The sequence below is a fragment of the Hibiscus syriacus genome, unplaced genomic scaffold (assembly GCF_006381635.1).
Source record: "Hibiscus syriacus cultivar Baekdansim isolate YM2019G1 unplaced genomic scaffold, ASM638163v2 tig00110257_pilon, whole genome shotgun sequence".
Lineage (NCBI taxonomy): Eukaryota > Viridiplantae > Streptophyta > Magnoliopsida > Malvales > Malvaceae > Hibiscus > Hibiscus syriacus.
In genome coordinates this window covers 46,202-66,764 of record NW_024062648.1, presented here as the reverse complement: position 1 = coordinate 66,764, position 20,563 = coordinate 46,202, and the positions used below count along the sequence as shown (strand labels likewise).

Below are 20,563 nucleotides of genomic sequence, written 5' to 3'. Positions count from 1 at the left end.
TAAAACTTAAAAGTACATAATGCAAAACTTGAAAGAATTTAATATTTAAAGTAAAATATTAAGAAACCAATATAATTTAAAACCAATATATATTAATATTTAATTGTACCAGGTCAAGTCGGATACCCAATTATGAAATTTTTTAACACATACCCGACTCAACTATCCGGAAAAATCATGGATCAATATCTATTACTATTTTAATAAATTTGAGAATTACTATTTTATAATATTTTAATGAAATTTAATGAATTTATTAAAAATAAATCTAATAATAATTTTATTATTATTTTTATTAATTTAGAATGATTACAAGTGACATAATCTATTATATAGACTATTAACCATTTGATAATAAACGCTCAAATATCGGCTACCATTTTATTATAATTTTATATGTTTTTTTGATTAATTTGGGAAGTAAAAGACGATATTTATTCAAAGAATATTCTCAATCATTTGACATCGAATGCTCACACTCTTGTCGTTCTTCGTGCTTGAACTCGAGACTTAAAAGAATAATAACAATTCATTTACTATCGAGGTAGCTTGGTTATTCCTATAATTTTATAATTTCAATTAATTTTTTTTATAATTATTAAAAATTAATAATAATTTTATTACATATGAAATTTCAACTTTAAAATAATGATTTGAGCATAATTTAATGACTTAGAATATAATTTACTTTTTTTTTTAATTTCCTTTTTCTTTTCCTTCACTCATAGAAGGTCAGGGGAAGGACAAGAGGCTTCTTCTTAGCGCTGAAAAAGAGAGATTAAAAAAAGAAGAGAGTAAGGTGTGGTTTGATTAGTTATCAGGGGAATTGAAATCTAATTCTATAATTTTTTTATGTTTGGTTCAAGTTTTTAAAGAGAAAATTAGAATTCAATTTTATTAAGGGAGAAAAAGTAAATTTCATCCATAACATGATGAAATTGAAATTCTTTGGAGGAAGGAATATGAAATTTGACCATAATATCTTAATTAATTTTTTGGTATTTGAGTCGGATTTTTTTTAAAAAAAATTGGGATCGGGTCCGGTTTTTAAAAAAAATTGGGATCAGTCGGATTTTTTTTTTAAAAATTAGGTTCTGGTCAGTTTTTTTAAGAGTGATATTCGGGTCGGATCGGGTTTTTTTAAATGTGACATTCGGGTTGGGTTCGGGTTTAGGGTGAAAAATACCCGACCCGAAAAAAATATATAATTTTTTGTATATTTAGGAATAATTATAATAATACCCCTATATATATAATTTTTGTTCAATTAAGTCACTGTTTTTATTGAATAAAAATAGTTTTTTATTATTTCGAGTCGGATCGGGTGAAACTTTATTTTGATCGGGTCGGGTCTCGGGTGGAGGTTCCCTTATTCTCGGGTCGGGTCGGGTGAACCAAAAACCCAACCTAATGCCATCCCTAATTTGATGATTTTAATTTATGATATTTATTAGTATGATTTTTATAATTTATTAAAATAAATAATCAATCAATAAAATAAAATTTTAATATTTTTAAATATTTATAATATATTTCTACGTGTAAGTTATTAGACAAACTAAAATTAAACAAAAAAAAAGATAATTCTATAATTTTACATTACTAAAATCAAATCCATATAATATGTCTACACGAATCAAAAAAATATAAAATTAAATTTCAATTAAATATTTTACCAATCAAACATGTTTACTGATTCTAATTCCCACGTTAACGAACCAAACAGCAGAGCGGAAAAACAAAAGAAAGTTTATTCAGCTTTCGTTAATGGCGTTCTATTGATCCCCCCTTCACAAAGGAAATCTTATTTAGCTCCCGCGTACTATCTCAACGGCCCGCGCTTTCATCTCTCGTCTCGTTTCCCCAAAGCCCTAATTCCAGAGTATCCCCTAAATCTTTCAATTTCAACTTCCGAGTCCTCAATCTTTACGATTCCGCGTGGCTATTTTGGGATTCGAGAAATTTTGAAATAAGAGAGCGAGAAGCTGCGATGGGCGCTCAAGAGAAATCTCAAGGCAACTCCAATTCGCTGCAGGTCAGTTCATATCTCGCTCACCTCTTTTGGTCCCTATAATTTTTCCTTATTTCGTGCTGCTTCACTCCTTGGTGAGTTAGGTATTTAGTTTTGGCTTTTGGTGTTTTGTTTTTATCATTGGGGAATAATTGGAATTTACGGAGTAAGTGAAGTTCTTATCTTTGGATTAGTTCTAAATTAATTCTGCCTTATAGGTAAAATTGCGACTCTTTTCCCCTGTTTCATAGTATTAGTCCTTAGTTTTTGGTTTGAAGTGTTTGCTGAAGTGAATTAGCTCATGAAATGTGGTCAGAGCTGTGTTTTAATCATCAATAAATTTTACAAATGAGAAATTTGGAATAAGTTATGATTCATTTTGCTGGACGATTCTACTATAGTTCATGTCAAAAGATATGTACTAGAGTAACTAGACTGTACTGATTGCATGAAAAAATTGTTAGTCATTCTACCTGTTATCATGCTTTTTTTGGTTAGGTTGCTAGCTAACTGGGATTTTAGTTTGTTTGCTATGCTAGTTAATTGTAGATATTTTTTCTGGGGAAAATCCTGTGTGGATAGAATGGTTTTACTGTCATATTTTAACTTCCTGTTATCTTGGAGTGCAACAGGTCGTAATTATTTTTTTGATAGGAATAGGGGGTCTCATTAAAGACCTCCCTCATAGTTGCCTCTTGAGAAGAGTCAACTAGCGGAAGGAGGAAAAGAGGACCTCAATATATTAATAAACCAGAATTACATATAATTTACAACATCACCCGAAATAAAATACCAAACATAACCACTAACACTAAGGACATTCAACCTATCCCCTCCTTAGCTAACTTGTCTGCCTCCCAATTACAAGCTCTAGGAATCAGCCTAACCATAATATCCCTACCAGAAATTACATCCCCAATTTCCCGAACCAAAGAACTGAAGACCGAAGGAGCCTCAGAAGGCCTGAAAATCCAATCCACTGCAGTTTTACAATCACTTTCGAGAATAAGTCTTCCCTTCAACGCCCAATCCGAATGTAGAAATAGATCAATTCCTTCTTTAATGGCTTTCAACTCAGCAAACAGAGGAGGATCAGGTCCGACATGCTTAGAGAAATAGATCATGGTAGAGCCATTCAAATCTCTCAACAGACCTCCAATTCCACCCTGCAAACCATCACTTCTAACAGCCCCATCCACATTGAATTTATAAAAATCAGGTGGAGATGGATACCAGCACATATCCTTCTTCTTCTTGTGAAAATTGACTGCTAAACCATCTGCAAGCCTTGGATCTCCTATTAATAAATCTACCTGGATGTTAGCTTTAGGAAATTTAGCTAGGAACCATTTGGCCAACCTGAATCTGCAAATGAAGAACAATGTAGAGCTCTCAAAATTCCATTTTTCAAACACCACTAAGTTCCTAGCCTTCCAAATCGACCACATAACAACACCCGAGATGAAATTCCAAATAGAAGAAGAAGCCTTCAAAACAGACCATGAACTAAGTAGAGACGGGGGATCTTTGGGCAGAACAATATTAACCTCCCATAAATTGATGAACAATTCCACAACTCCCAAGCAACAGGACACAACATAAATAAATGGTGAATTGTTTCTTCCTCCTTTTGGCATAAAGGACATAATAACTCTTCCAAAGGAACACCTCTTTTCTTCAATTCCACTCTAACAACAAATTTTTGGTGAGATATTTGCCATAAAAATGTTTCAACTTTTGGGGGAGCCAATCCAGACCAAACCCATTTCTTCCACTGAAAATTTCCTCCAGAGCTACGAATAAGAGCTGATCTACAAGCCTTAACTGAGAACAAACCATCTCCACTCCCTGACCAAGTTAGAAAATCATCAACATTATCAGTCAAAACAATATTATCAATCAAAGTCATTAGAGATATCCATTGATCCAATTCCCAATCGCATAAATTCCTCCTCAGACAAATATTCCAACTCCAACAATTATTATCATAGCAGCCAAAGTCCACAACTTTCCCCGTTTTGTTAATCGATAAAACATAAATCCTAGGAAATTGTTCTTTTAAGGTGAAATTATTAGCCCAAATGTCATTCCAGAATTCGATTGATCTACCATTCCCCACTTGGATCTTGGAATTGGACCTCAAACAATTCCCAATATCGTCCTTTTTCTCATAATTATTCCCAATTCCTCTCCATATCCATGAATCTTACGGGTTAGCAGCCTTGTTAATTGAAAGAGACAAATTACTAATATTGTGCTTGCAACAAATCATCTTCTTCCACTGATAATGTTTATCATTTGCAAACTTCCAAACCCACTTCCCCAGAAGCACTCTATTCGCCATCGACAAATCCAGGACACCCAAACCACCCTGCTTGTACGGTTGACACACAATTTTCCAATTCACCCAATGAATCCGCTTCTTCAAGGGATCGTCACCCCAAAGGAATTTAGCCATCAGAGAATTCAGCTTTTGGTTAATCTTTAGAGGGATTTTGAAAATAGAGAGGAAGAAAATTGGTAAGGACGACAAAACAGACTTCACTAACACTAATCTCCCTGCCATCGATAATGATTTTGCTTTCCAGCCCTCTAATTTGCTATTGAACTTCTGTAGAACTGGTTCCCACAACAGATCCAAATTTTTGTAAGTACCTATCGGTAAACCAAGGTATGTCATAGGAAGAGCCCCCACACCACAACCTGCGATCGTAGCCTATTCCTTTATAACATCCTCATCCATATTAACTCCAAATAACTTGCACTTAGATAAATTAAGTTGGAGGCCTGACATTAAACCAAAGACCCTCAATACTCTCCTAATATTCATAATTTGTGCAGAAGAATCCCTGCAGAAAAGTATTAAGTCATCTACGAATTGTAGATGCGTCAAATGAAACTTATTTTCCGCCCTACCAACACTAAACCCTTCAAACAGAGCACAATCAGCAGCCTTAATCAACATTAGATTCAGTAATTCCCCAACAATATTGAACAACATTGGAGACAAACTGCAGCCTTGTCTCAACCCTTTCCCCATCTTGAATTCATTAGTCGGAGAACCATTGACAAGAACAGAAATTGAAGCAGAGGAGATGCACAAATCAATCCAAGAAATCCACCTATCTCCAAAACCTATAATTCTCAGAAGTCTCAACAAGATCGACCATTCCACCGAATCATAAGCCCTTCGAAAGTCCACCTTGAAAACAACACCTTTCCTCTCTTTTTTCCTCCAATCATCAATAACTTCATTAGCCAAAAAGGAACAGTCCAGTAGCTGCCTTCCGGGAATGAAGGCGAACTGAGACGGACTAACCATAACATTAATAACAGCTGCAAGCCTTCTAGCTAGGACTTTGGAAATTATTTTATACAGACTGCCAACTAAGCTTATCGGTCTGTAATCTTCTATACCTTCAGGATTTCTGATATTTGGAACCAACGTTAGGAATGAATGATTGACCCCATGCTCCCAGTTCCTTCCATTATAAAAGTCTTCGACAAATTTCATAATAGATGGCTTCAGAGATGGCCAAAATTTCTTAAAGAAACCCATGGTGAAACCGTCTGGCCCGGGTGCTTTGGCACTATCCGAGTGGAAAACTGCCTCCCACACTTCCTGTTCTGAGAATCTAACTTCAAGAAGCTTCTTTTGATCATCTGTCAATTTAGCAAAATTCAAATCAATTTTGTCCACCTCTAGGGTTGTTACCGAGTTAAAATTGTCCTTGAAATAATAAAAAACAAAGCCTCTCAACTGATCCGGGTCTGAAACAACATCCTCAACTACCTTCAATGAAGAAATAGTGTTAAACCTATTCCTATTTAAAGCACACATGTGAAAAAACTTTGTGTTTCTATCCCCCTCAATACTCCATTTCACTCTTGACCTCTGTAACCAAATGTTCTCCTCCTTCCTATGCAAATTCCACAGCTCCTTCCTCGAAACAACCAGCAAGTCCCATTCTTGAAAAGAAGTCCCCTCTTCCTGTAGCTTCAATTCCAGACCATTAATTTTGGCTTCTAATTCAGAAATATCATCAGAGAAAATCCCCTGTGATTATTCCTTGGCCAATTCCTAATAGCCTGCTTAGTTCCTCTAAGCAGTGAAAACAAATCCCTACCACCAATACCCTTCCTTAGATTTGATAATGAAGATTCCACCACCCCAGCAAACCCATCTTCCTCAAGCATGTAATTATAGAACCGAAACGGCTTAGGACCCCAATTATTGCATTCTTCTACCAACAAAACTGGATTGTGATCCGAAAGGGATTTAGGAAGCATTTTTTGGATCACATTTGGGAACTGATTTAAAAATGAGCCACTAATCAAAAATCTATCCAGCCTTACCCAAGTAGGTGACTCTCTATTATTGCACCATGTAAATCGCCCCCTACTAACGGTAGATCCATCAGATTTGATGACTGAATAAAAGACCTAAGCATATCCATAGCGTGCCAATTCTGAGTAAACCCACATTTCTCCTCAGGGTCTAGATAAGCATTAAAGTCCCCCCAAGCAGACCGGCAAGTTGATGCTTTGAACAGCACACAAAAAATCCCTAAAAAATTCCTCTTTATCAGCCTCTACTGATGGACCATACACATTGATAATGACACATTCAAAATTGCTCATCTTGAACTTCCCTGATAATGCCATAAATCTACTACTGTTAATCTGTGCACTAACCTCAAAGTAATTATCATTCCATAAACATATTAGACCTCTTGCTGAACCATCAGCTGGAAAAAAAACAACTATCTCTGAGTAGATTACTCCCAAGCTTTCTTGTTAATCCACTTCGACAGACATTCAGTTTTGATTCCTAAAGTAATAAAATAACAGGCTTTTCTCTAAGAACCAACCTCGACACTGCCCTGATTTTTTCAGACTTCCCAAGCCCCCTAATATTCCATGTAATCATTTTCAGTTTTGACATTTGGTTTAATAACATTCAACACCATATTCAATCCACAAGGTACAATCAGGAGGCCTTTCCAGTCCCCAACATCTCCATCTTGAAAATCTCTTCCTCTACAATTTGATTCCCCCCTTTAAAAGAAATTCCCAGCATGTCACAAACTTCCCTAGTATATTCCGCTTCCTGCCTGGCTTGAACAAAGTCTTGAGATGGCTAAGACACCTCCCTAGCGTGTTCCACTGACTCCCTGTCCATGCTACTAGTCACCCTCCTATATATTCTATCATGAAATCTTACTTCCACTTCACCCTCCGAACATACGCTACCCGAATGATAGGGAGCAATTCTGAACCTTCTCCTGTTCATTAAATTTTTTGACCGAGAAAAGTCCTGACCAAAATTTTTTGTAGAATCCAAACTGCTCTCCTTATCTAAGAATCTGCCATCCACCTCATGGTCACCAGATACCCTATTCCTATGAAAGTCCATCTTTCTATGAGAATTTAGCACAATATCCTCAAGTATACTCCGTTGTTCGATAGCCTGCTCTACAATCAATTCGACGCCCTGCTCAACTTGTACCAATTCCTTCTCCCCCTGAAATTATAATCACTTGCCTAGGATTATCAACTTCTACAGGGACCAAAGGATTGATTGAACTGTTATTGGGCTGAAAAATGAGTTTATCTCCAATCCTTTTTACATTATATGCAGGCCCAGAAGGACATATTTTCATTGTAGAGTTTAAGGAAGCCTCATTAACATCAGATTGGGTTTTTTCAACGGGAGAAATACTTTCTCTCAGACCTAGCCCCACGTGACCTCCCACTTGGAAAGACCTATCTTCAACAAAAACTGACAGCCCGCCATTGGACTTTTCTGCATTTGACTTTCTTGAAATAGCCTGACCCTCAGTAACTCCATTCATACCACTATTATGGCCATTATTCAGCCAAGAAATAACTTTATGCGAAGAAATCTCTGCAAAATCTTCTCCTTCAACTGCTCTTTCTGGAACACAATCCTCCTCTGACTCGGATAGGACAGAATCCCTGTTCACCTTGTTTGAAAATTTCTCTTCCATCTTCCTCCCCAGTTCCTTCGGCTGGATCAACACAGACCCCATGAGAATCTTAACTTTGAAAGATCTACCATAAGAACCTATAGTAACCATTTCTGGAACATCGAAGGGACTCTCCACCCTTAACAAAACCTTCGCAGACAAAAGGTCGTATCTCATCTTTGATTCTTCCTTAAAACAAATGAACCTTCCCCAATCCCCAGTAAGCTTCTCCAAGAAAGCCTCATTCCAACACAGTAAAGGCAAACCACACAGTTCTATTTGGCACAAAGCCAAAGGAACTCCATTCTCATTTACTGCTGGAGCTAACCAATCGAAACACAAGGACAACTCTTCCTTCTTGTTCTCCCAAGCATAAGAAAATTCATCAACAGAATCGAAAGTGATGATACAAGCCTTCCAAGCATAACCCCATCTCGACACCTGGATTCCCAATCCCTCTATCTCCAAAGCTTCCTTTACCGACTCATAATCATAAGATGATTTCATTATTCATGTTAATGATAATTTCACCCACTTGAAATTGTCTGTCGCAATATGCATCTCCCACACGTTCCTCACACCAGTAGCATTACGTTTGCTACCCTCCACAAACATCTCTGACCCTTGTTCTCTTCTCTTGTTTACATCAGACCTCGCTACTTCCTTATACGTTCTGCCATCCCTGAAGCTTTGCAACGACTTTGCCTTTAACCCATTGAAAGCCAGATCCTGCTCTCTTGACTTGATCCTCAGCATACTCTTCCCATCATCAACCTCCTTCTTAGTCCCCTTCTGATACTTAGCAACCCCTACTGATAATCTCCTCCCATCGAACCATCTCCCATTCACAGACTAGATAGCTTTTTCCCTACTTTCCTCATCAACAAATTGGACAAAAGCGAACGTCGAGGACTTGTACTTTGATTTCTCTAAAAACCGCGGAATGAATATTCTCAAAATCTGACCATAAGGGCTAAAAAACTCTCTAAGCACACGTCTTGAAACCCTCTTACTAAGATTATCAATGAACACTGTCCATTCCTCAGCGGAAGCAATGGACTTTTTCGAGTTTTCTGCACTTCTCTCTCTACCTATCTCACTCATTTTTGAATTCTATAAAAGTATGTTAACTTAACAGCTCGCAATTATTGAATCTTTTTTTTTGGGTGTGGAGGTGGTTCTGAGATCAGAAGTTTTCTTGTCAGCTGTGGGATACCTTAAATAGTATTCCAGGTCCAACTTGTGTAGTTGGGACTATGAAATCATAACATTGTTTAGTGAACTAAATTTATACTCTTCATGTGTTGTATATTCTGTGAATTTCGCACGAGTTTGGGAATTATATTTAAACGTTCTCTTCTTTTCTTAGTCAAACTGTATCTTGTTAAGAGGGAATGGCTCAGGTAGCATCTAAAGGTTTAATTTCATGTCATCTGTGGGATAGCTAAAATAGTATTCTAGCTTGTGTAGTTGGGACTATGAAATGATATCATTGTTTAGTGAACTAGATTTATACTCTTCACATTTTGTATATTCTGTGAATTTCGCATGAGTTTGGAAATTATATTTAAACATTCTCTTCATTTCTTAGTTAAATTGTATCTTGTTAAGAGGGAATGGCTCAGGTAGCATCTAAATGTTTAATTTCATGTTGTGTAACACTGGAACTATGCAGTGTTTGAATGATATGATCCTTTGATACACCAGACTTTTTCAAGAAAAATATTCCATGAACCTTTTGCACCAATTAGAACCTCCAATCTCATCATTTTTACATGTCATCAATCCTCTCAAATCATAGCTTCCAAGTAACCACCCATAAAAATAGTTTACTTGAAAAAAAAATGAAGGCTCACCCTCAAAAAGGATGAAATGGAGAAAAAAAAGGTGAAGTGGGTGGTTTAGTTGGTGAGGCTGAGAATCATAGACGAGGTGGTGGGAAGGGTTCATAAAATAAAATTTCCTTTTTCAGTCTCTGATGATTGTTTCTTTGAATTTCGCATGTCTTCGAAGTCTATTTAACTCCTATTCTTTTGGGTCAAAATATTTTCTTGTAATTTCAGCGAGTAAAGTTCTATCGTTTGAGTGAGGATGGTAAATGGGATGATCAAGGAACTGGGCATGTCACTGTTGATTACTTGGAGGTCTGTTCAAATCTTCTATTTAATTTTGGTTTTTGTGTTTTTGAATCTGGATATACTGGATTTAGGTCTTGAAAATAATTTATTTAGATTAAAATGTCTTTTTCGTTTTAAATGAATGTAATTATTATAATCAGAGATCTCATCAAAAAAAATTATTATAATCAGAGATCAGAAGAGCTGGCTTTGTTTGTTTTTGATGAAGAAGATAATGAAACGTTGCTTTCACATCGTATCCGCCCTGATGACATTTACAGAAAACAAGAAGGTATTCTTCTGATTTAACTAATATCCAAGTATGTTGCTTGTGAAAGTACCAGTTTGATTGAATGATATGTTCATTTATCATCAGATACAATCATATCATGGAGAGGCTCCGAGTATTCTACTGAATTAGCACTTAGTTTTCAAGAGAACACGGGATGCTCTTACATATGGTAATAATGTTTATAAATTGCTTTATCCTCTTTCAATGCTTTTGATCTCAATCTTTATATCCTTTTTCTTAAAGTTCATCATCCTGGAAGTTTATGATGTCAACTTTTATTTCCCTTCTCCCTTTATTTGTGCTCTTTCTCTATTGCAGGGACCAAATTTGTAATGTGCAAAGAAGTATGCATTTCAGTTCTCTCAATGGTAAGCTTTTCTTGAAATCCTTGTAGCTCCTAACTATCCACTCAAGTTGATCAAACATTGGATCCATGTAAATGGTTAACTCTCTCAGTAACTCTTGTCGAAACAAAGACTTTATGTTCCGGAAACTGGAAATTTTGTAATTTTTTTAATCAAATGATATATTTTTCTTCTGCCTTAGCAGCAGGAAAACCTTAATTAAATGGGTTCTTTTGTTGATAGGTCATGATCTTCGGCCTTGATGCAGATGCACAGAACAATCGTTTTCTGAGAATGTGCACTGTTTTTGTATTAGGCATAATGTCGAAGCTATCATTGTGCAATTTGGAATACCATCATGAACAACAACTGTTTCATATGTTATTACCGCAGGTGAAACATTTCACTCCATGAATAGTGAGTTGTGGGAATTGCCAGCTGTGGAGCTTTCAACTCTCCCCATAATCCTCAAGGTTCTAATGAATGATTCTGTCCCTTGATTGCATTCTGTTTATCTTTATTTTTGTTGCATGGCATGATTTTTGGGGTTCTTTCCTAAAAATATTTTCCGTGTTCATGTTTTTCTTCCTTATTTTATATGATTTAAGGGGGTTTATTTATTTATTCGTTTTTATTTATGCTTGTCTTGGTTTTCTCTATTTGAGCTTAGGTTATAATCACTTGTAAATTGTAACAGAGAGTAAGTGTTCTAATTTCTTTTTCTTTTACATGATGTTTTGTAGTCCCTATATTTTCTGTATGCTCTGCTTATATTTTTGGAAAGATTATTCAGGTTATTATATTCAGGAATACCTGTTTATACTTTTTTTTTTCATTAAGTTGCTCGATTTTTCCCTGCAGACTGTGACTGAGAGTGGCATTGCTGATCAGATGCGGTTGACAGAACTAATATTAAATGATGTATGCTTCTTTGAAAACTTTGTTCGAGCTTATTATTTTCTTCTGCATCTAGACCTTTTTGCAGTTTAGTATTCTGTGATTAATGCTACTTAACCATTGATAGCATTGGTATTCTGTCATATTAAGTTATTAGTTGTGGCTGTGTTCTGAAGTTAATAAATTGGTTTCCTCTGGCTTCTCGACCTTCTGAGATTGTGTAATCTCAGTGATCTTCCATGTCATATGGGAGAGAGATTAAACATCTTTTTGCTACATGTAACTATGAACTTCATTTCTGGGTTATTTTCTTATTTTTCCTATGTTTTTATTGTTTGATTTCCTGGTTTTCTTTGTTTCTGTTTCAACTTTATAGTTCAACGACTTTGTCTTGGCTTTCTACCTGTGTCAATTCTAAATATTCAGACATGCTAAACTGAGTTTGGTTTCAATGCAGCAAGATTTCTTTCAGAAGCTGATGGAGCTATTTAGAATCTGCAAAGACTTGGAAAATATGGATGATCTTCACATGATATTTAAAATAGTCAAGGGGATAAGTTAGTACACTTTCACTTGATAGCTCTTATTTTTTTTATTTTATTAACACTTGCTTGTATTTTACAGCTGATTTCCTAATCGATTTATGTTATTGGTTCTCTTACAGTTTTGCTGAATAGTTCTCAAATTTTTGAGAAAATGTTTGGGGATGAATTGCTCATGGATATTATTGGTTCCCTTGAATGTAAGTATATCTTTGTTTACAGATTTACCATAAGTGACCATTGCTGGACTGAATTGGATATTCAATTTGCAACTTTACATATATTACTGTTTAGATGTGCCTTTCAATTATAAAATCATATACAATTATTTTTTATGCAAATAACTTTTTAAATTGTCATTTTGAAAGTTCTATGTTCAATGTTTGTTTCCTCGAATTTTCCTATCATTTGATAGTTTAGCTTCTTTTAGTTAGATGGTTTCTTCTTTGGTTCGCAGACGATCCTGATGTTCCTCGGGTGCACCATCGTAATTTTCTGACGGATCATGTTATTTTTAAAGAGGTAATTTATTCTTCAATGGGTCATACTGCATACCGTGGAGGTGTATATAGGAAGTTTAAATCCGGTGAGAAAATGTAAAAAGAGTTTATTCGTATTGTTTTACAGGCTGTTTCAATTAAAAATTCAATGGTCCGATCAAAAATACACCAGACATACCGAGTTGGTTATTTGAAGGTAAGGATCTTAAATGTTCACTCATGAGTCCTTCTCATGGCTTTTGTTGTGTAATTCTTGCTTCTGATTACATCTTTCAGGATGTTGTTTTGGCAAGGGTATTGGATGAGGCTACAGTTGCCAGTCTCAATTCTATAATTCATTCTAACAACGCTATAGTAAGATATTTATTGCTTGTTAATATATTAGGCTGTTTGTTTCTTTCCACTTAACTAACCACGATAATGTTTTGTAGGTTATTTCTTTATTGAAGGATGACAGCACCTTTATTCAGGAATGGTTTGCTAGGTTGAGATCACCCACCACATCTGGTGAATCAAAGAAAAATCTGGTAACTTCTGACATTGAATTTTAATTGCTTAATTATTTTTCATTTGGTTATGAGTGTTGCTTCATTTACTTTGAAGCTAATTGTTATGAGCAGCAGATTCTTAGAGATATAACTTTGTTGACTTTCAGTTTTAGCCCTTCTCTTTTTTGAATTTGAGTGAGATGATTGATGTTGTACTTCTTTAATCCATTTAGATGTTAGATTCTTGGCTGAAATAGCAAAAAAATCCTTCAACTTCATCACTTTGTCTAGGTAAGTCTATTAGCAAGCCTTATCAGGTGTACGAGTGCTACACTTATGAGACAGAGTGGACAGAAAAATAATTAGTTAACTAGTTTTTAGTTCCTTTACTTCAGTTATTTTCTATGCATTTGTGTTTCCTGCTTTGTATGAGGTGGTTCCCCCAATTTAATTCCTGCAGTTATATTTTTTGTTTATTAGGAGCCTATTCTTGCGCTGTTGGCGTCAGTTGCTCTTCTGAATTTACGACATCAGAAAATTTGTTAACAGTTTATACTTCAGACTTCATCTTATTCTCAAGAGGTCATCAGGTTCCGTCCTTAGAGCTTGAACAATCGCATCATAGGTTGAAATAAGAAAAAAAACCCTTACTTCCCTCATCTTCATACCCCATCGGCCCATTCCCTTGTTAAATAGACCCATAACTAGATCCAGTTCAAGAGGCCATAACATCCTTATACTTCTACCCAAATACAACGTTAACCTAAATTTTAGGCTGAAATAACAAAAAAAGTCCTTTAAGCTTTATCACTCTGTCAAGTCCTTATTTCTATTGTACCCAATATGACATTGACCTAATTTGACCAAAATATGTTATTAACCTTTAATTTGCATTGAAGTATGCACTTTACCTTTATTAGTACTTAATAGGCCCTTAACTTTTAATTTGTATGAAATCCCTTAACATAAATTTATCTTTCAGTTGATATAAAGGTTTATATGGACACAAATTGAAATCGAAGAACATGGGTTTATTTGGGTACAATAAAAGTATAGGGGTTTACTTAAGAAGTAAACAGTTTTGGAGTTTCTTTTAGTATTTTAATTTTCGCCATATATTTTAATTCATTCATAAAATATTTAGGTTTAACTGAGGTTAAATGAATTAAAGCTTAGGTCTGGGTGTACTTTGTCTAAGGTGATCGATTTTTCTGTTTTCTTCTATACATTTAAATCCTAGATTTTTTTTAGGTCCTGAAAGGTGTTGCTTTAGGTGAGGTCAAATATTTGTATGTTTTTTATTTGAATATCTCAATGTTGTTGAGGGAGCTAGGCACACCCAAGATGCGAAGTCCTCTATAAAGCCTGAGCCTGAGGTGCAAAAGAAAAAGCGCTCGCCCGAGTAGGATATGGTGCATACATATAATAGTAAATAAATGTGTAAAATGTATGTAAAAAAATAACTAGTTAAGATAATTTTTAATAAAATACGTTTTATAAATTCAAAACACTGTTCAAGTTTAACAATTAATGAAAAATTTATAATAGAAAAATAGAAGCCAGGAGAAAAATAATTAACAGAAAGAAAACTATAGAATAATAATTAAAAAAATACAAGTCTTTACCTTACAACTTGAATGTTTGAGGGAGGTTAGGTTTTGATGATTTAACAGAGTTCAACGTAATTAGCAGCTAGTATGTTTATAATTAATAAAATGAGAAAATGATATTAAAAAAATACTTTAAATTAAAGGTTGGCTTCAGAAAACCATGGTATTTGAGTTTTTTAAATAATAAAAAATTATAAAAGGAGAAAACTTTTAAAAGTCAGTTTCAACGGGTATTCGAGTTTTAAAGGTATAAAAGAACATGAGAGAGATTTAAAACTTGGCATCATTGCTTGAGCTCAGTGGGCTTTTAAGTTTAAAAAAAATAAACAAAAAGGCTTAAAGTTAAAAACTGACTGCTGCTTCACCTTGGCTAGCTTTTTGTCACCTAGCCTTCAAGGCCAAAGTGCAATAAAGTGTGCTAGGGCGAGCGCCTAATAAAATCGCTTTGCCTGAAAAGATTAAAGGCGAAATCTACATATCCTGTTTCACTCTATTGCCTAGGCATGTGCCTTAATAACACTGGAATATATATTATCTATTATCTATGGCTCTTTTCATGGTTTAACTATATGATTTATTCCAATTGATTTGGCACCGATCATTTTGGCTTTTCCTTTTTTTCTATGGGTATATTTCTTGCATGAATTTTGTAGTTTAAGCAAGAGCCTGCAGATGGTGCAGCAGCTTCAACTATTTAGGTAGGCTTTTCTACAAGATGATATCTCGTAACAACATTCTTTTCATGTTTTTATCTTGATTCCGTAAGCTACCACTTCTCCAGAACTATATTTTAAACAGTTATTTGTTTATAATTTATGACTGAAGGGTTCCTTTTTTCTGTCATTTAGGGATCTTATAAAGGAAGGTATCTTCGAAATTATCACTGATGCATTGCAGACTCAAGATAAAAAGCTTGTACTAACGGGGTAATGCAAGTTTAGCATCACTTTAATATGTTTCTGCCTTCCAGCTTAGCGTGTAAACTTTTCTCTCCTCTAATTACAGTCCTAATAATAGGTCTCAATTATGTATGCAGGACAGACATCCTCATACTGTTCTTGAATCAGGATCCAGACCTTCTGCACTCTTATGTTGTTCTTCCTGAAGGAATTCCACTTTTAGGACTTTTGGTACGTATTTTATTTGAGATTTTTGGGTGGTATGATGCACTTATTGTATCGAAGCATTACCGCTTGATGAACTTAGATTTCCATAACTGTGTTACACATGTTTTATGTGGAGATAGAATTAGAACTTAATATAGTTGTATGCTCACAGGTTAAAGGGATGATAACAGATTTTGGGGATGATATGCATTGCCAGTTTCTAGAAATTCTTCGTAGTTTACTGGATTCGTTTGCATTGTCGGGAGCCCAGGTGCCTGCCTTTATCTTTATTTTCATATGCAAGTGTTATATTTTAGTATAGGGAAATTGTATAGACTTACACTCAACCTAAATTACATTTTTTTTTTGATAGAAGTTGGAGGTCTCATTAAAAACCTCCTTCGTAGTTGACTTTTTCGAATAGGAAAAGGTCAACCAGCGGGAGGAAAAGAGTACCTCAATTTATTAATAACAGAAACATACATTATAAGCCTTTACAAAACAGCAAATACTTAGCCAATCCCTGCCTTAGCTAACCTGTCGGCTTCCCAATTACAACACCTAGGAATAAACTGCACTACCAAACCCCTGAACATTACATAAGACTTAATTTCCTTGATTAAATTACTAAAAAACACCGGAGAGAGACTGGGTAAGTGGACCCACTCCACTGCATTCTTGCAGTCAGTTTCCAGAATTAATCTGCCCTTTGAAGCCCAAACAGAGGAGTAGAAAATGTCGACAGCCTTTCTAATTGGGTAGGTTACATGAATTCCTCAAGGTCAATCACTTTATGTTAGGCTCGATGAAGCTTGATCGATCAACCGAAATATGCCAAGAGGGGGTGAATTGGCTTTTTGAAATTTAGGGAGTAAGGAGTATAAATATAGGAAAATTTGCATAATGATATACAGTGATTCAACTTCCTCAAAGAAGTCTACATCCACTACCTAAGCTCCTCACTTAGGATTTTCCAACAAATCTACTAATTTGTTCTTTTTCAAGGATCAAGGGTAACCTTTACAATTCCCTAGTTTTTCACTTGGCTAAACTAGAACCAAAACCCCTTTACAAAGTTGGAAAGATGTAAACAAGAAAAATCCTTACAAGGTAGGTGTTTACACAATTTAGCTTACTAAAGCACACTATTTACAAGAGAAAACAAAGAATAAAGAATGAAAACTTTTCTCTTGATGATCAATGCTTGGATATGTGTTAGTCTACTTCTTCAAATGTTATATGTTGGAATGAGTTACTAGCCATTTCTAGCCGTTGGGAGCTGACAAATCTGCAATTCTGTGCAGGGGTTTCGAAACCTTCATTTAAAATTTTGACCGTTGGGCAAGGGGGTTTCGAAACCTTTGGCAAGTTTTGCATTCTGCGCAGGGGTTTCGAAACCTCTTGAAGGGGTTTCGAAACCAGGCCCAAAATTGCATGTTTAACCTTTTAAAAACTTAAAAACTTTGAATTGTTTTTGCAATGTTTGAACAAATTCAATTTGGTCCAAAAACATTTTTGCCCTTATTTGTTATATCAAAATATTAGTTTTACACTTTAGGATCTAGCTTATCCCTTTTTCAAAATATACCAGTCTTAAGTTGATTTGTTGCACGTGAATATGCTTTTCTCTACTGTGGGTGTTGGAGAAACACAAAATTCTGTAAAAATTAGATTCAAGCATGGTTGGAAGATGAGAATCCTGAAAACAAGTTGAATTTGTTATGCATAGGGTCAATTAGAAGATGAGTTCTCACAAAAGTTGGCTAAATTTCATTAGGCTTCATTTCAAAAGAAAAAAAAACTTTACAAGGCTATGTTTGATCCCCTGGTTGGTGTAGACTACTGAGAGGTGGTTGCCGTATAAATAACTTAGATATCATGGCAGAAGAGTGGTTTTCATGCCTCACTCATATTATGTCAGCTGTGAAAGTTTTGGATGTTGCATTTTGTTTTATCATATGTATCGGTTTATTATTGGAAAAATGTCAAACTTCAGATAAGATTTAATTTATTTTCTTTCTGCTGATTTCATTGCTAGTTCCTTTTTTTATTTACTAGTTCCATTTCTTTGAAGTGCTTGACTTCATATTTGTTTTTGTTGCAGAGAGATACGATTATTGATATCTTTTATGAGAAGCATTTGGGCCAGCTAATTGATGTCCTAATATTATCATGTCCTGATGAGGTTGGCCAGTCAACGAGTAATTTGGCAAGCAGTACCAAAAGAGTTGAAAGTCAAAATAGCACAAAGCCTGAAATTCTGTTAAACATTTGTGAATTGCTTTGCTTTTGTGTTGTGCACCATCCTTATAGAATAAAGTAATCTCTTGGATACTTTTTGTGTATCATCTAGAAAATTTTGGCATATTAATCTATTGTATTAATTGGCCTTCTCTTAAGTGTTCAGGTGCAATTTTCTCCTTGACAACGTTATAGACAAAGTTTTGTTACTTACACGGAGAAGGGAAAAGTACCTAGTAGTTGCTGCAGTTCGCTTTGTTCGAACCGTTCTCTCTCGTCGTGTAAGCATGTTCAGTTTAAGCTTTAGAATAAATTCTATCCCATCAAAGTTGAATTGTTCACACTTGCCCTTGATGCTATCTGTTGAATGAAAAATGGCATTAATGAAATGAATGAAATTGGAGGTGAAACTATTTACCATGTGAATTAGTGTCCGACTTTTCTTTTGAGTGTTTTTGGTTACTTACGGAGATGTGGGAATTAGTTTCTCAGTTTGAATATCTATCTTTTGAGATATGTGGTATGCGTATGTGGCTTTGATTCTTAAATTTTTACCTGATGTTATGTTGGGTACTCATTTGACCCATTTCTCAAAGTTGACATAATCTTGGGGCCCTGAGACTCCAAATTATAAAGGACACATACCATCTCATATAGAGGTACTATGAATAATATGAATATGGTTTGCTAATTGTCAACAGAATTATTAATGGAAAGGATGGATGTATTCTCTCTTTCCTGTCTGAACTTTCCCAACTACTTGATTTATGGTGCTTGTGAGTTTTTTTGGGGGTACTATTTTCATCTTTTGCATTTGTAAGTTATAATTTCTAGGACTGATTTTCCGCTTTTAGTAATTATTTCAATTTATTGCAAACTAACAATTTTAGGGGTGCTATATATTTTTGGCAATCTGATGAAAAGCTGTTAACATGTTTTCACTGGTTAAATTAAGCTTTCATCTTGCAGGACGAACACCTGATCAATCATTTTGTTAAGAAAAACCTTCTCAAACCAGTTGTAGATGCTTTCGTTGCTAATGGAAATCGTTACAATGTGCTGAACTCGGCAGTCTTGGAACTTTTTGAATATATCCTCAAGGTGCGTATTTATCTGCTATATATGGTGATGTTAGACATATCTTGATGATTATTTCTGCTAATAACTTTGTTCCATGCAGGAAAATCTGAAATTATTAGTTAAATATTTAGTTGATTCGTTTTGGGACCAGTTTGTTAAGTTCGAGAATTTGGCATCCATTCACTCTCTGAAAGTCAAATATGAGCAGGTATTCCAGTTGCCTACCTATTTTACTGCTGACTTCCATATCTAGAATTTCATTGATATTACTCGTCTGTTTGCAGTGCTTGGAAAATTGTGGAACAAAAGCGAATGTTAATGTGTTGGACTCAAGAAAACGAATTGATGAGCGTGCCCCGGAGAAAGAGGAGGAAGAATATTTCAATGAGGACAGGTATACTTTCATCAACTGAAGAACTGACTTTTTTCCCCCTGAGCCATTTCCACTATAGTGATTATATCTGGATGTATAAGCAGTGACGAAGAGGATGCAACATCTGAATCTCGCACTCGAAAAGTACAGCCTCAGCCTGTTTCATCAGATGGAGGTGCTGCAAGCTACCCATCTTTAAGGTATTTTAGTGACCTCTTACTAGATCATGGATGACTGAATGCTGTACAGTGTGCTTGGGGTTCATAATTTATATATTTGTTCTGATTTTGTAGTCCGAGATCTGGGGGATTTGTTGACTATGATGATGATGAGGATGATGAGGACTACAGACCACCTCCCAAGAAGCATAGTGAAACCTCAGAGGATGATGGAGCCCTGGAGTCTCTTCGGTTGAAGCGAAAGTTGATTTCTAGGGAGCATGAGAACGAGAAAGCTTATAAGAAGCAGCGTCTGGGTAAAAGCTCCAAAACAAGAGATAGTGTATTTGCCGCTTTGTTTTCAACCCTAAGCCACGCAGTCCTGCCAAGTAAGAAAACTGCAAACGCCGTGCCTTTATCTAGTCGATCAGCTGATGAGAGAAAAGGCTTGGGTGAGGACAATCATACAGAGAAAGAATCTATCAGTCCAAGAAGTTCTGATAGAACTATTTCAGAAGAGGACAACCACAGAGAGAAGGAACCTCCGAGAAACTGTTCAGATTGCTTGCATAGTCCCTCAGACAGTAGACAACAATTAAGCGGCGAGGACTGTCCCTTGATACCTCCAAAATCCTCACCTGAAATGGCTGTTAATGGTTCTTAAGGGTAATTTTGGAGAATCATTATGCACAGTTTAACTCGTTTTCTTGTTTGTTGTATTCGACTCAAGAATGTGCTTGGTGACTAAAGGTTATGGGTATGGATACCAAAGAAGTGAATTCAGGGAAACACCAGGAAGTCAAGAAGGAAATTC

General features: G+C 35.4%; 1 protein-coding gene across 1 annotated transcript; it reads left to right on the top strand.

Annotated features, from left to right (window-relative positions):
- The first annotated feature begins 1,737 nt into the window (after window positions 1-1,737).
- Window positions 1,738-20,537, top strand: LOC120114949 (serine/threonine-protein phosphatase 4 regulatory subunit 3B-like). Its single transcript, XM_039135716.1, has 24 exons — window positions 1,738-2,035; window positions 10,065-10,145; window positions 10,311-10,410; window positions 10,495-10,579; window positions 10,729-10,778; window positions 11,148-11,227; window positions 11,616-11,675; window positions 12,109-12,208; window positions 12,316-12,393; window positions 12,651-12,715; window positions 12,821-12,889; window positions 12,970-13,047; window positions 13,125-13,223; window positions 15,422-15,489; window positions 15,640-15,717; window positions 15,828-15,921; window positions 16,070-16,168; window positions 18,002-18,216; window positions 18,305-18,419; window positions 19,108-19,239; window positions 19,319-19,426; window positions 19,503-19,612; window positions 19,696-19,791; window positions 19,885-20,537. The coding sequence occupies exons 1-24, from the start codon at window positions 1,991-1,993 to the stop codon at window positions 20,411-20,413; spliced, it is 2,634 nt and encodes an 877-aa protein (XP_038991647.1). The 5' UTR covers window positions 1,738-1,990; the 3' UTR covers window positions 20,414-20,537.
- Window positions 20,538-20,563: the final 26 nt, after the last annotated feature.

Excerpts from the sequence above, each read along its gene's own strand:
- LOC120114949 (XM_039135716.1), top strand. The coding sequence starts at position 1,991 with ATGGGCGCTCAAGAGAAATCTCAAGGCAACTCCAATTCGCTGCAG. Across the intron at positions 10,779-11,147 it reads GCATTTCAGTTCTCTCAATG|GTGAAACATTTCACTCCATG; the intron begins GTAAGCTTTTCT and ends TTATTACCGCAG. Across the intron at positions 19,427-19,502 it reads TGAAAGTCAAATATGAGCAG|TGCTTGGAAAATTGTGGAAC; the intron begins GTATTCCAGTTG and ends GTCTGTTTGCAG.